General features: G+C 45.1%; 1 protein-coding gene across 12 annotated transcripts in view; it reads right to left on the reverse strand.

Annotated features, from left to right (window-relative positions):
* LOC116093483 (myomegalin) overlaps positions 1 to 15111 on the reverse strand; it is a 193134-nt gene that overhangs the window by 115269 nt on the left and 62754 nt on the right. For all 12 annotated transcript variants that reach the window (XR_004119725.1, XM_031374950.1, XM_031374954.1 and 9 more), the window contains exon 4: positions 13896 to 14006. Coding sequence is in view for 11 of the 12 variants with exons in the window: in XM_031374950.1 (XP_031230810.1) it covers positions 13896 to 14006 (111 nt within the window). In the remaining variant the exon portion in view is untranslated. The remainder of the gene's footprint in view (positions 1 to 13895; positions 14007 to 15111) is intronic.

Consider the following 15111-nt stretch of genomic DNA (forward strand, 5'->3'; position numbering starts at 1 on the left):
AGAGAGAGAGAGAGAGAGAGTTAGAGTTTAGAGGCCAGAGATAAATGTTGGGCATCTTTCTCTTTTGGTGCTCAACTTACTTTTCTGCTGCTATGAATAGTAATGTAATATCTGATGGGAGACCCACCTGTTCAGAACCACTGAGCTAACATTTGGGAAGAACCCAAGGGCCTCGACTCTTCAGCCACAAAAATAAACTCTGTCGATAAGCTGAAGGAGCTCAGAGGGTTCTTTAGACAACACTGCAGAGTGACCAGGACTCTGGCTGTTAGGACGCTAAGCAGAGAACTCAGCTACGCATCCAACCGGAGGGGCCTCATGAGAGCTCGCACATGAGGCTTGAACTCTGCACTTCTGAGAACTGGAATCTAAATAAACCTCTTTTCTTTGTAAGGTTCCAGCCTTAAGTATTTAGTTACAGTAACAGAAAAGGGACTAATATACAGAGCCTTTTACACTGCTCTACCTCTCTTTTCTTTTTCTCCACTAAGAGGATTTTCACTTTCACTGTTATTTACTTAGAGCATTTACCGTTCATTGTCCGTTCATGATAGACAAATGCTATGAGGTCTTGTCTGCTTTGTGCATTAGTATTTACCAACCCTCTCCAGGAGAACAATTGTTTTATTGTTTTGGGTATGTGAACATATGTAAGTGTATATGTGCATGTGTGTGTGTGTATGTATGCATATGTGTGTGTGTGTGAATGCACACATTTCTGTATGACAGAAGACAATCTCAGAGATGATTCCTCAGGTGCTGCACATCCACACACATATATACACACATACACACACACACACACACACACACACATTCACATGTACACAAACATGCACATGCACACACACAAAACCCTAATGTGCCAGCTTAGCCATCTTATTTTTATCTTGGCAGGGACAGGAAATAGCTAATTACTACCTGTCAGAGGCCCTGAAATGCACTCTAAGCCTGTTGTTCCTCAAGACTGGAAAAAAAAATCCCAATTCTTCTACCTTTTTCAATTTTGTATTTTGTTTGCTTGCTTGTTTTAGTCCAGGCCCAGGCCAGCCTTAGTTTCTTCTGCCTCAGTTTCCAAGTAATGGGGACTCTACAAGTACACCGTCACACACACTTTCTGATCCCATCTTCTGTTTAATTTTAATATGGTTTGAATCACTTCCTGTTTCCTCTGAACTCCGGGGTACATAATCCTGACAGGTCCCTCTATAGCAAGAGCAGTCTTGGCTCTATCACATTCCATGAGGCAACTTCTACCTGATTCACAAGACAAAATAAGGCCAGAGTCATCTTCTCCCACAAACCCATGAGTAAAATGTCCACCTCCTCCTGCCACAGTCCTGGCAGAAGCCACTATGTCACAGGGATCCCCTTACCAAGCTCTTTCTCTCTCAGTCACCCTGACACAATGTGAGCTCACCACTGAAAAACATCATTTGCATTTGAAAGAGTGGCAAACTTTAATTTCTAAATAACTCCTTGCTTATTAAGTGTAGAATTAGGCCGAGTAGCTGCTGGGATAACAGGTAGACTCCCTGTGCTTGTTAATGGCACATGAGGGCCTGTGGAAAAACAGGGGAAGGACAGCTCCTTCACGGGCTGCTGTGTGGCTGTGTGGCTGAGATTAAATATGGATAGGATGTATAAACGAGAGCTGGCACAAAGCATTCTCTAAATCCCTCTACTTCCAGCCCTGAGATTAAAATGGAAAGTAGTTAGCATTTTGAGGAGGCAATGAGGCACAGCCTGGGTCTAGAAATCCCTTCTGGAGTTCCAAAGATACAAAAGGGTCATTTTCTACATGACTGTTTATTTTCTTTCATTTTATATCCAGACCCTTAGGCACTAGCTAAAGCTCCTTTAAGAGGTAGAAAAAAAAGAGAGAAATTAGGAAAAAGTTGAGGGCCACATCCCAACGTCTGAGAAGAATCCCATCGTTAAGTTGAAGGCCATATCCCAAAACCTGAGGAGGAATCCCATTGTTAATTGATACTACTGCCTTGAAGAGCAGCAGTTAGTGCAGGCCTCTTTCTGTGGCAGGCCCAGCTGTCCCAGGGATGAAGGAAGTCTTCTACTGTTCCCTCCACCTTCACAGATAATGCAGGAATGAGTTACTACAGTCTCAGCTATAGCATGCTTCAATGCACCAATGGCTGGGCAGCAGCCTGGGCTTCTGCGCGGCCCAGGTTTGGGAGGATTAGAAAAGTAGGGCTTAGAGTAGATACTGTTTCTCACCTCTTTGTGCCTCATAGGTTTGCTATCTTCCTGGATTTCAGCGCCAGGATGCTTCTGGACCCAGCTCTGGGCCCATTTATTCCTGGTTTGGGAGCAGAGCAATGATGTGGTCCCCTGTGGCATCAAGTGTGGACAAGACCAAGTTTGCATCTATGCTGAGCAGAGTTACTCAGTTCGACGGGAGAGTGCCAAACATGGATGTCAGCTGGAGCAGGTTTGAGAATGGCAGCTACCATGGCTTTGTAGAGAGGACCTGAGACCTTCCAAGGAAAGGGGATGTGTGGAGGAAGCTGACCTCAGGTCCTGTAGCAGGCCCACACTCTTTGTGCCAAAGATTATAGCATTGGGTCTGTCAGCTTCCTCAACATTAAAGATTTCTAAACCTCTCTTGGGCTGTTTAAGATCCTATGGGTATGATGACATGACTGCTACGTGGTAACAGAACTTTCCAGAGGGCTGGGAGACAGGCATCTGGGATTACAAGGTAGCTTGTGCCTTTTATTCCCTCCCAACTTTCTCAAGCCAGGTTTCCAAATAGCGGGTATGGATGTTGCCCAGTGAGGCCCAAAGTCACTTCTAAAGTTGCTTGGCCAAAAGCCACCTGACTAATGCTCATGCTATCCTCAGAACACTATGTACCATGTCTGCCTTCCAGCATATGATCAGATTAGCTGTTATCTAGCATGATGGGGTGTGCTCATTTCCAGTTTTCACCTGCCCCCCATCTATCCTGCACTTTCCCCATGGACAATGCAGCCTCCTTTATCTGTGCAGCTGAACTTATTTAGATGAGGTGAGACTAGCCAAAGCAAAAAGCAAAACCCACATAGCTGCCATGCCACAAAGCCCACATAGCAAAAACCATGGATAAAAGCCCTGGGGAGAGGCCACACAGGTGGAGAAACCATTTTCTTTTGATATCGCAGTATAGTACTAGTCATCTGTAAGTTAGTCCAGTGCTTATTATGTGTGTTCTATTTTGGCCAGTGAACCGACAAGGAAGAAGAAAAACTAACATCTCACAAGCATAGACATTTCTTAAATGGTTGTTGTAGATTGAAGAGTTTGTTGTAAGCACCCTGGCCTGTGTCTCCTGGCTGTCAGTCTCAGCTTGACACCTAATATTCCGTGCTGTACACAGTGAGGACATGATCGCTCTAAGGCACGGTTGAAGAGAAGGGTGTTATTGAAGATACGAGGGAGAGTCCAGCCAGAGTATCAAGTCCAGAGCAGTCCAAATCTGGCCAATAGACCGAACGAGGCCACGAGAGGAGAGATGGAGACTGAGAGAGGAACAGGAGAGAGAACAGGGAGGAGAGAAGGCCAACCGCCAAGAGAGGGAGCTTATGGCTGAAATGGCCGTGCTACATAGGAATCAGAAGCTGTGGGAAGGGAAGCCTTGAGCTGGAGAAGTTCAAGGCAGAGGCAGGGGGTGGAATGTGAAGAGCTGAGCGGTACTGAGGGAGCCAGGAGGCCAGCATGTGCTTTGGTATGCTAATAGACACCTCAGTTAGCCTTTAGTCCTCAGTCTTTTGAGCCTGATACATTGACGTGAGGCAAATTATCATCCGGAACGAGGTCTCATAGAGTTCATTCATTATGGGGAAGCTGTAAGCCCGGCACGTGGCAACACTTCCTAATATTTTTATAATGAAGTTTGTCAGGGAGTGAAGGGCTCCTCTGGTTTCTCTCTAGCTCTAAACAGTGGTTCTATGTTCTTTCTTTTCCATCTTTGCAGCTATTCAAACACACTAAGGCAGAGTTTTCGCCCTCTTCCTCCTGCCTACACAAGATGCTGATCAGCAAAACCTCATTTCCTGTTCATAACAAAGCGTGTACCTGTGCAATATTGAATCTCCCGAAACCACATTATAAAAGACTCAGCTCTGCCCATTTTGTTTTACATCCAGTAGGAAAACCTGCTTCTGAAAGCGCAGGCTCACAAACCCCAGGCTTTTCCCTAGTAACAGTGCTAATTATAACTCTGCTACCTGGTAACAACACTGGCTTCCCTGGCATTGGCTGAAGCCATCCCAGCCCCTCTGGCACCACTTATCCTAAGACGTGTGAGTGTGTGTGTGTGTGTGTTACAGAGAGGGGGAGAGGGAAAGAGGGAGGGATGGAGGGAGAAAGGGGGGAGAGAGAGAGAGAGAGAGAGAGAGAGAGAGAGAGAGAGAGAGAGAGACCCTGCTAGGTATCCAGCCTCACAGATCTCCAGGTGTCAGTCTGGGTCCAGCCAGGGAGTTAAACACAGAAACCAGGGGTCTTGGAAACAGTGCTTGACCCAGCCAGGCATCTCACTCCTAGCCTCTCTCTCCTCCCAGTCATTCATGAAGTCCTATAGGTATTTTATCTCCTAAACAGAGGCCCCTTCCCTCTGTGCCCACTGCCCTGCCCCCACTTGGCCCCTCCCTTTTGTTTGCTCACTCAGTCTGTCCTCCCTTTTTCTCTGTTTCATCTCACTGAATTCCCACCTAGCAGGGGCATCTAACATGGTCCCTGCAGTTTACAACCCATCACTGGCTCCTCTAAAAAGGAACAAAAGACTGCGCCCTATACATCCGAATTTCAGTCTCATCCAGATTTATTACTTAAATCTGGCAACACAAAACAGCTTGCTGTTCTGTCCACACACCCAGCAATCCATTTGCCGCCAGCTTTTGCTGTGGCAGACCCTCTTCCTTGTACCCCACCAGTGACTGACTAACCATATGTATTCCTTTTTGAACTTCAGGGGTCATCTCCCCAAAGAATCCTTTGTAGATTTCCCTCTGTCTTCTTTGTTCACTTGGGGTAGCAAAACCTTGCTTGAGTTCCTTTACACTCTGTCCATTTACTATCCTACCTCTGATGTTTACTCTTGTCTTCAAAGTCTTAATGTCCAGCTTAGTACTGGAAATATAGTAGAAGCCTTATAAAGTCTTACTGAGGAGGAGATAAGTGGACCCAAGGGTCCCCAGGTTTGTTTTTCTGCCTGCCTTTCCAGTGTCACCTTCCATCACCACAAGCCCTCTCTGCCTCACATTCCATCAAAGCAGAATGCCTGGAAGTGAGCCAAGTGTTCATTCCTGCCTCTGTCTTTGTCCACTGCCTCTCTGGTCCAGAATGCCTTTACTCCTTCATGAGTTACAGATAGTTGTAAGCCACCATGTAGACCCTAGAATCAAACCAGGGTCTTCTGCTCTTAACCACTGAGCCGTCTCTCCAGACCCAACATTTGAACCCTTATTCTGCCTTTCCCTAACTGAAGAACCTTGGCCAACCCCTGTGAGCCTGAGTTTCCTAACGTATCTCCTTCCCTTCCCCAGACATAAACATGCTGCAATGGACTAGGTGTTTACTAAGTGGGAATGGTTATTACTGTCCTGTGTACCTGTAGATAGTGCTAGGGAGAGCCTACGTTCTCCTCATCTACACTGACCTCTTCACCTCTGTGGCCGCCATTGCCAGAGTTAATGCTTTCCTTCGTATATGGAACAGAGTTGACAATATTTTTCTATTCTATTGTTTATAGGTATGTAATGAATGCTGTGTACGTGCTCATGCATATGTGGATAAACAAATGTGTATGCATGCATGTATGTATATATGTATATGCCTTAATGAGTTGCTTAATTATTGTTAACTATTGGAAAATGTTTTAGTTGCAAACACTTTAATACATGGGTATGACAGTGAATATGTACCGTTAAAATTTTTAATAAGGAGAATATGTGGTAGGAAAGAGGCAAAAGGTTATAGTAGCTAAAGTAGCTACTTATTGTGTGTGTGTGTATGTGTGTGTGTGTGTGTGTGTGTGTGTGTGTGTGTGCATAGTATTTTTTGAGACAAGCTCTCTTTCTGAACCTAAGGCTCAGTAGTTGGTCTACACTGGCCATCCAGAAAGCCCTAAGGATTGTCCTGTCTCTGCCTTCTCAGCTGGCCATCCAGAAAGCCCTAAGAATTGCCCCGTCTCTGCCTTCTCAGCATTGGGATGACAATTCCCTGGAAACCCAAAGTATCCCTTTTCCATGTGTGTTCTGCTACATGCACTCTGTGTGATGACTGCCTGTCCTCAGCATTCTGAGACTCTTGTAGGCATTCGTATCTATTGATCGTCCTTTTGGAAGTAAAAGTTGAAAGGAGGTGGGGAGTACCCATTAAACACAAATATCTATTAAATATTTGTAACTGATATTTTTGTCTTTGGTTAAAATTTTCTTGGAGCCTTACATCCATTAGGATTGCACATACATAGAGAACAAATGTTCAAAGAAAAAGTTGGAAGTCAATCATACTTCAAAATGGCTCATCTGTATGAAAATAGTATTAATTCCTTTGAAAATTACACATAGAATTACCATATATGCCAACAATTCTTGTCTGGGTCTGGAAACCCATCTCAAGCAGACATTTTCCAACCTGTGATCACAGGAACCTTATTTACAACAGCCAAATGGTGGAGGGAGTAGGCATAGAGACATAACAAATATGTAATGAACTGGTATTTAGCCTACAACACAAGGAAATTCTAACACAAGCTACAATATGGATGAACCTGGAGGGTATTACATGAAGCAGTCACAAACAGACAAATGTATTACTTCCCTTATATGAGACAGTTGGGAGATCAGGAAGACTGAAAACACAGTGAAGACGGATGGAGAGACCAGGGAATGGGAAGTTGATGTTTGATAAAAACAGTTTCAGCTGGGGTCAAGTTCAGCTCTGCAGATGGGAGAATGATGCTTGTATGACAGTGTGATTGCACAAACTGCACACTTAAAAGTAGTTGAAAAGCTCAATTTTGTTACATATTTTACTATTATATATTTGCATGCATGCATGTGTGTGTGACAGAGAATGTAAGACAGAGAAGGGGAGGGAGAGAGGGAAAGGAGGAGAGAGACAGGAGGAGAGGGAGAGGGAGGAGAGAGAGAGAGAAAGAGAGAGAGAGAGAAAGAGGGAGGGAGGGAGAGAGAGAGTTTAGAGGCCAGAGATAAATGTTGGGCATCTTTTTCTATTGATGCTCAACTTATTTTTTCAGAGGTCTCTCACTGAACCTGAAATTCAATAATTTGGCTAGATTGGCTGGCGCTGAGCTCTGGGGACATGCCTAGTACCATTAATTTTTTCATGTTGCCCCCCCACACACACCTCTGCATCCCCTCAACTGCCACTACTATCACCTTCCACCACCCCACCTCCAACACTGGAGCTACAAACACAGGCCTTATCAGAGTTTTCCTTCAATCACTGGGAAGCAAATCCCATACTAAATCCTGGAACCTAATCTAATTCAAATCCACTTTACTCACCCTCTTGGTCATAGTTACATAATTTATACTTCTGTCTGCATTTACTCCAAAGCCATTCTTTCTAATAGCTGTATGCATCCAGATTTGCACAGCAATAGCCAAGGGATGGTACTGTTGAAAGGATGGCAGGTTCAAGTTTCTAGCTTGGATGCTCACCTGGTTAAAAGGGCACTTTATCTGTGTGCACACATTCATTCCTGCATTAAGTCAAACCTCTTGATTACCATACTCTGTCTACCATGTTAGTGGCTAGTAGAGAAAGGCATTCACAAATAAATAAAGATGATAGTAATAAAGCCTATTGCAGATGTGTGCACAGGGCCCTGTAGTAATGAGAATGATAACATATACTGTGTGTCATTGTGGGGTTTCACAACTATGAGACCAACATAGGACAGTGTAGCCCATTTCACTCCACAGCTACTGTCCAACACACTGTGGTACTGAATACTGTGGCAACTGAAGCACAACGTACCTAGACACCCAAGCAGAAGATACAGTCCAAAGATAGAGAACAGTAATCTCCATAGGGCCTTGATTGTGAGCAGAGCTTGAGGGGCTGGAAGGTGGGCATGGTCAGTGGGTGAGAGGGAAGTCACCGGGAAGGCCTGACATGATACTCAACACCACTGTGTGACACTCAACACCACTGTGGACTTTATGAACACAATATACTTGGATTACACCAAATTTGCCTTCAATTCTTTTAATTAATAACTAGCCTTAGCTTATTGTAACTACTTTATAAACTTTTTTTTTAAGTTATGGTTGAATCACCTGCACCCTGTTTTTTTTCTTTTTTAGATTTTTTTTTATTTATTTTATGTGTATGAGTACACTGTAGCTGTATAGATGGCTATGAGCTATCATGTGTGTGGCTGCTGAGAATTGAACTCAGGACCTCTGCTGGCCTGGCTTGCTCCGGCGTAATTCACTGTAGCTGTCTTCAGACACACCAGAGGAGGGCGTCAGATCTCATTACAGGTAGTTGTGAGCCACCATGTGGTTGCTGGGATCCAAACTCAGGACCTTCGGAAGAGTAGTCAGTGCTCTTACACGCTGAGCCATCTCGCCAGCCCCTTTATAAACTTTTAATTTGTTTTATTTTGTTCTTTTGTAATAACAAGTTAAAATATAAATATAACATATGGTTGTACAAAAAAACTATATTGTTAGTCTAAAAGCCTTTTTCTATTTTTTTTCTTTTTAACCCTTTCTGTTTAAAAAACAAAGAAACGGAAGCAAAAGCACACATTGATCCAGGCCTACTAGAGTCAGTACTCTATCACTGTGTCCTGTCTTCCTACCCCCGCACCCCCCACCCTCACCCCACCCCACGTCCATCCTGTCCTTCTGGAAGATCCTCAGGGCAATAGTGCTAATGGAATTATCTGTCATCTCTTATGATAAATGGCTTCTGACATCATTTCTGCAGGGCCTGCCTGAAGCTCTTCTTAAGTCCACCTTTCCATGTAGATAAGTAAAAGGAGATTACTTTAAACCAATGGTAAAAATTATAGTAGCCAAGCATGGTACTTATGCCTTTAATTCCAAAATTCAGGAGGCAGAGGCAGGTGGAGGTAGATCTCTGTGAGTTTGAGGCCAGCTTGGTCTACACACTCAGGGCCAATTCAAGGCCAGATTGATCTACATATTTGAGTTCCAGGACAGAGGGGGCTACACTGAAAGACCCTATTTCAAAAAAAAAAAAAGAAAAAAGAAATAATAATGATGATAATATAATTATATTATAACATATATATTATTATATATTATAGTGCAGTAAATACACAAAGAGATAAAGACATATAATTTATTATTGTTATTATTATCATTATTATTACAGTGCAGTAAACACTCAAAGAGGTAAAGGACGATCATCTGTTACTACAGAGCATCACTATGGCACATGCTGCCTGTGCTATGTTCTTATACGCCTGGCTGTGGCACAGGCTGGGTCACACTAGCATCACTACAAACATGAGGATGAAGTATCATCCTAAACTATTACAAAGGCTAAGATATCGATAGGAATTGCTTAGCTTCGTTCAAGGCTAATGGTCTGTATTTGTCCAGGTTAAATCGGGCAGAGAGTAGCAGATCCAAGGTTCCATGTCAGGTGTGCCACACTCGCAGCTCAGTAATATTGTAATAGTAGAAGGACAATTTGGTGAGCAATAAAGTCAGGAGGTTGCTCACCATAGCTATAAAAGTGTGATGTGTACAAGCCTTCAAGACTACCTGGGAACAGGATCATTCAATCTCAAAGATGAGAAAACTGGTCTAGCAAGATGGCTCAGCCAGGGAAGGTGCTTGTCACTAAGCCTGGCAACTTGAGTTCAATCTTTTGGATTCACATGGTGGAAAAAGAGAACTGACTCCTACAAGCTACGCACACACACACACACACACACACACACACACACACACTCATACAGATACACACACACACACTCACCCACACATACACACACAGAAACACAGAAACATACACACACAGAGACACATACACAGACATACACACACAGAAACACACACACACACAGACATATACACAGACACACAAATGCACCCACACATACACACACAGAAACACAGAAACACACACACAGACACATACACAGACACACAGACTCACTCACAGAGACACACATAGACATACACACAGACACAGACACACTGACAAAGACACACACACCGACAAAGACACAGAGAAATACACAGAGACATATACAAACACACAGACACAGACACACACACACACACACACACACAGACATACACACACAGATATAGACACACAGAGAGACAGACATACACACACACACACACACACACACACACACACACACACACACACCAAAATATCATTTAAAAACTTTAAAGGTGAGAAAACTAAAGAGGTTTAGGTCTCAAATCAGGCAGCTTGCAGCTCCTAAAGGAAATACACACAGAGAAATACACAGAGACATATACAAACACACAGACACAGACACACACACACACACACACACACAGACATACACACACAGATATAGACACACAGAGAGACAGACATACACACACACACACACACACACACACACACACACACACACCAAAATATCATTTAAAAACTTTAAAGGTGAGAAAACTAAAGAGGTTTAGGTCTCAAATCAGGCAGCTTGCAGCTCCTAAAGGAATGAGACACAGCTCATTCTACTTCTATCTAAAGGCCAAATTCACTTTCATCTTCCGTTATTAATACTTTCATTTTGGAAGAACATCTCTTGACAAAGAAAAGTATAGCTGGTCTGTTGGCTCAGTGGTTCAGAGTACATGCTGCTCTTCCAGGGAACTCAAGTTCGGCTCTCACCATCCAGACTGGGTGGTTCACAGCTCCAGAGGGATCCAACATGGGACCAGTACTCATGTGTGTGTATAATATAGTAATATATAATATATTTGTATATAATTAAAATCATAAATAAGTATTTTAAAAGCTAAAAAATAAAGTACGAAACCACACCCAGAGGCACCATTACAGTCATATTATAAAGAGTCAAACCTCTATTTCATTTCTAAGATAACTATTAGCAAGTGTATAATGATCATCCTCTCCTATAAGTGTGATGCTATTAAATTTACAAGGCAGTTGATAAGAATTTTATGGCATTCTTTATGGCATATCCATAGAACACATGTGTCTCGGTGCCTGCGGCATTATTCTGAATGTCAGTTCTGCGGAGGCTGGAACAAGTTTGCAGAAGCTACTCAGCTCATCTAGTGCTTACCTGGGGCTCTTGGTGCAGTGTTTCCTGAATCCCTGCTCCTTCTGTCAAGACAGAACTTTGCTCTTTCCTATCAATCCCTCATCACTACATACAGGGATAGATTTTTTTCCCCACCTATGATGTTAACAATTTAAAAATGGCAAGGTTAGAGGCTGGAGAGATGGCTCAGTTCAATTCCCAGCACCTAGGTGAGAGCTTACAACTGTCTATAACTACACTTCCAAGAGATCCGACACCTTCACACAGACATACAGGCAGTCAAAACGCCAATGCAAATGAAATGAAAATAAATATATTTTTTAATGTTAAGCTGGGTACCTGGACTCACTTCTATATTCCCAGCACTAAAGGGGTTGAAGCAAGACAATCACAAGTTTGAGGGCAGCCAGGATACACAGTGAGATCTCACCTCAATGTGTTCTACCTTCCAAATAAAAGGACACTTAGTTGAAGTGTTTTTTTTTTTTAAAGCAGAGTCTCATATAGCCCAGGTTGACTTCAGACTCTCTCTATAAAGATTATCTTTTGCCTCCACCTCTCAAGTACTGAGATATGCACCACTATGGCCTGATTATGTAGTGCTGTGGCTCAAACTCAGGACTTCATGCACTCGAGGCAAGCTGCCTGCCAGCAAACTGTCTGCAGCACTTAACCTAGCCTTTAGGCAGTGGTTCTCCATCTGTGGGTCCTGATCCCTTTGGGGGGGAGGTCGCATATCAGATATTTACACTAAGATTCATAACACTAGCAAAATTACAGACAGGAAGCAGCAACAAAATCATTTTACGATTGGTGGTCACCACAGCATGAGGAACTGTATGAAAGGGTCCCAGCATTAGGGAGGTCGAAAACAACTACGTGAGTGGTTTCGAGTAGCTGTAACCAAATGGGAAGAAGGGTAGCATGGCAGGAAGGTTGAATAAAAACTGGGGGAGATGAAAATAAAGGAAAACACAATGCTTTTAGGTTGCTGGAACCACATGAAACAATGGCTGCCTGCCCACTCTGTCCTCATAAGACCAAGTAGAGATAGGTCATAGTTACTTTCGTGGGATCCACCGGCAAGATGGAGCTCACGAGAGGATTGTCCTCCCTTTCGGTGATTTTACGTTGTGACTCCTTGCCCATACCCTGTGGCAGCTGCCGTAATCTAGTCATTTATGCTTTTCCAGAAGACAGACGCTGCCCTCTCTCATCTCACCCAGAGGGTTCTTGAAGAATTGTTTCCCCTTAGCCAGTACAGAGCGGAGAATGAGGCTAGGTGATTCAAGCAGCCATCACCTGACTGGGGGAAAACAACCCTTTCCTTCCAGGGATCTAGAAGTTGTTCCCCTTCTGCCTTGGTTTGGGGACAGTTCACTTCCTCCTGCTCTACAGCGAAGAAATCCGTTCATTCCTCCTACCCCGAGGACCACACAGCCATGCATCCTTCCCCATCGGTGTTATCAAGCTATCAAGTCCCCTGAACCTCTGGCAGCTTCCCGGGAGACACACTAAATACACAGCCGCGGACAAGATGGAAAGGAGGTTGGAGGGGGTCTCAGGGAGAGTAAGAAGGGAACATGGACATTCTGAAAAAAGGAAGGAGACTAAAATCCCCAGAATCAACCAGTTCATACTAACCAAACTGACCATAGACATCACTCAGATATCACTACCGCCCCTTCTCAGATTCTCCAGTCCATAGTAACCTAATTAACCAGATAATCATGTGCAGTCTCACACAGCCCAGCTGTGTCCCAGTGTTCTGGACAGGTCAAGGTAATGCTCCTGTAGCTCTCTGATGTGGACAAATGGGTATTGTTTGGGAGCCATAATAAAATTGAAGGCAACCAGCACTAGACACCCGAATACTTCAGATCTTCTTGCTTAGACCCCCAAGAGGCCTGAGGAAATCAGTGTAGTGACCCGCCAAGAAACTTAATCCTTGTTATCCATCAGGACTCCAAGTCCTCTCTCTTCCCAATATGCTGTCTCATCTCACCTTAAGCTCTGCCAACCTGCTCACATCAATCAAGCCAGTCCTCCCTACCAGGAGGTCCATTCTCCCTCCTACCTCCTTCCACCCATCCATGGGTACCTCTTTTTTTCCATTCTACGGCACACAGTTCCTAGGACTAAAATGTCTAATACTCTGTTTCAAACGTGGATCTTGCCTGACCACCTTCAGGTGAAAACATTGAATTTCTCAAGGAAAAATTCTCCTTGATGGTTTCTCCACCTTACTTTCTCCCAGGACTCAGAGCTGGAAGAGGCCTTTAGGAGAATGTGTGGCCTGAGTCACTTCCCCCCAGGCTCATTTTAACATGCAAATTTCTGGGCTTCCCCACCCAGCCCTTAAAGGTGAGTGTCTGGGGTAAACACAGGACGTAGGTCTTAGCCCAGGTTTGTTGCAACAGGGTTTGGAGGCTCTGGCTTTGCGTGGCCCCCTCCTGCAATACTGAAAGAAGAAAGAGAGCCGGCCCCAGAGAGGGGAATGGGACTGTCTGAGGTCACAGGGGGAAATACCCAGATACAGAGCCCTGCCACTCGCGGAGCAGCAGGACACCAGTCCTAGGCAAGCAGCCCCAGGTGCGCTGGACTCACTCACCCGCTTGTAGACGTCCTCCCGGCTGACTTCATACTTCTGTTGCATGCGCTCCTCCAGGAAGTAGATGCGCAGCTTGAGGCTGAAGTTCTCCTTCTTCAAGTCATTGAGGTGCTGGGACAGAGTGCGATATCCATTAGACATGGTGGGCGACCCATGGGGAGGAGCATGCCCGATCGCCCCCTTCACCCCAGGAACACGGTGCAGCCTTGCCGTGGCATGGAGCGGGCAGGCTAGGACGTTGCTGAGGCTGTGGGACCCCGGAGGCTAAGGCGACATGGCCGCTGTTGGTGCGCTCCAGGACCTGGGACTGGGCTCTGGACTCTGGGTGCTGGAGCGCAACGCGCTTTCTTTTTTTACCTCGGGGAGATATTTGCGGAATCCCTGACGGAGGAACATGCTGTGTGAACTCAGACACAAGTGGCAGTAACCCGACTCCAAGTCAGGACAGGACTGTCATCTACTCCCCACCACACACACACACACACACACACACACCTTCTCTTCTCTCCCCCTCCCCTCGCCCCCGCCCCAGCCTCAAGCCCCAGGGGGCAGTTAGCATCTTTTTGGGCAGCTTCCCTCAAACCCTTCCTAGAAAAGGGAAGAGGGTGGTTAAGGTGGTACTGGGGTTGCAGAGGCAAGAGAGAACTGGAAGGGCAGTGGCCTGGAGGCGGGGAGGGAGGGTGAGGGTGGGGGTTGCAGACTGAAACTGGAAAGGGTACATGTCCACAAAATGGCCCACAGAATAGTTACCAGAGCCAAGCAACCTCTGTCTATCAGGTGTAAATCTTAAGGTGCTATGGACCAGAGAAGTGTCCAATTTCCTTAGTGATCCAGAGCTCAGCCTTGGCCATTTTCAGTGCCGGGGCTGTAGGTTTTCAGTCTTTATTCTCGTACTCTCTGCTCTCCTTACACATCACATACCGCCAAGAAAGGGTGAGTATAGCTGAGGGGGACTTCTTTCAGTGAGCAAAGGGAGGGAAGCCCAAGGAGTCCTCCCTCTGGGGAAGGAGTGTGGGAGTGCTTGTGGGAGTGGGGTGAGGCAGCAACATCCCCACATCCCTTCCCGGAGACCAGAGATTTCAGCCACTCACTGGTTCCTGACTCCCGCACCTGCCTAATGGAGCCGGGCCATCACCACCAGATCCTGCTCATAAAGCTAATTAAGATCCTTGAGTGACAGCTGCAACCTTAGCAGGAAGTGTTATTTATATCACAT

This window comes from Mastomys coucha, unplaced genomic scaffold, assembly GCF_008632895.1.
Source record: "Mastomys coucha isolate ucsf_1 unplaced genomic scaffold, UCSF_Mcou_1 pScaffold16, whole genome shotgun sequence".
Classification (NCBI taxonomy): Eukaryota; Metazoa; Chordata; class Mammalia; order Rodentia; family Muridae; genus Mastomys; species Mastomys coucha.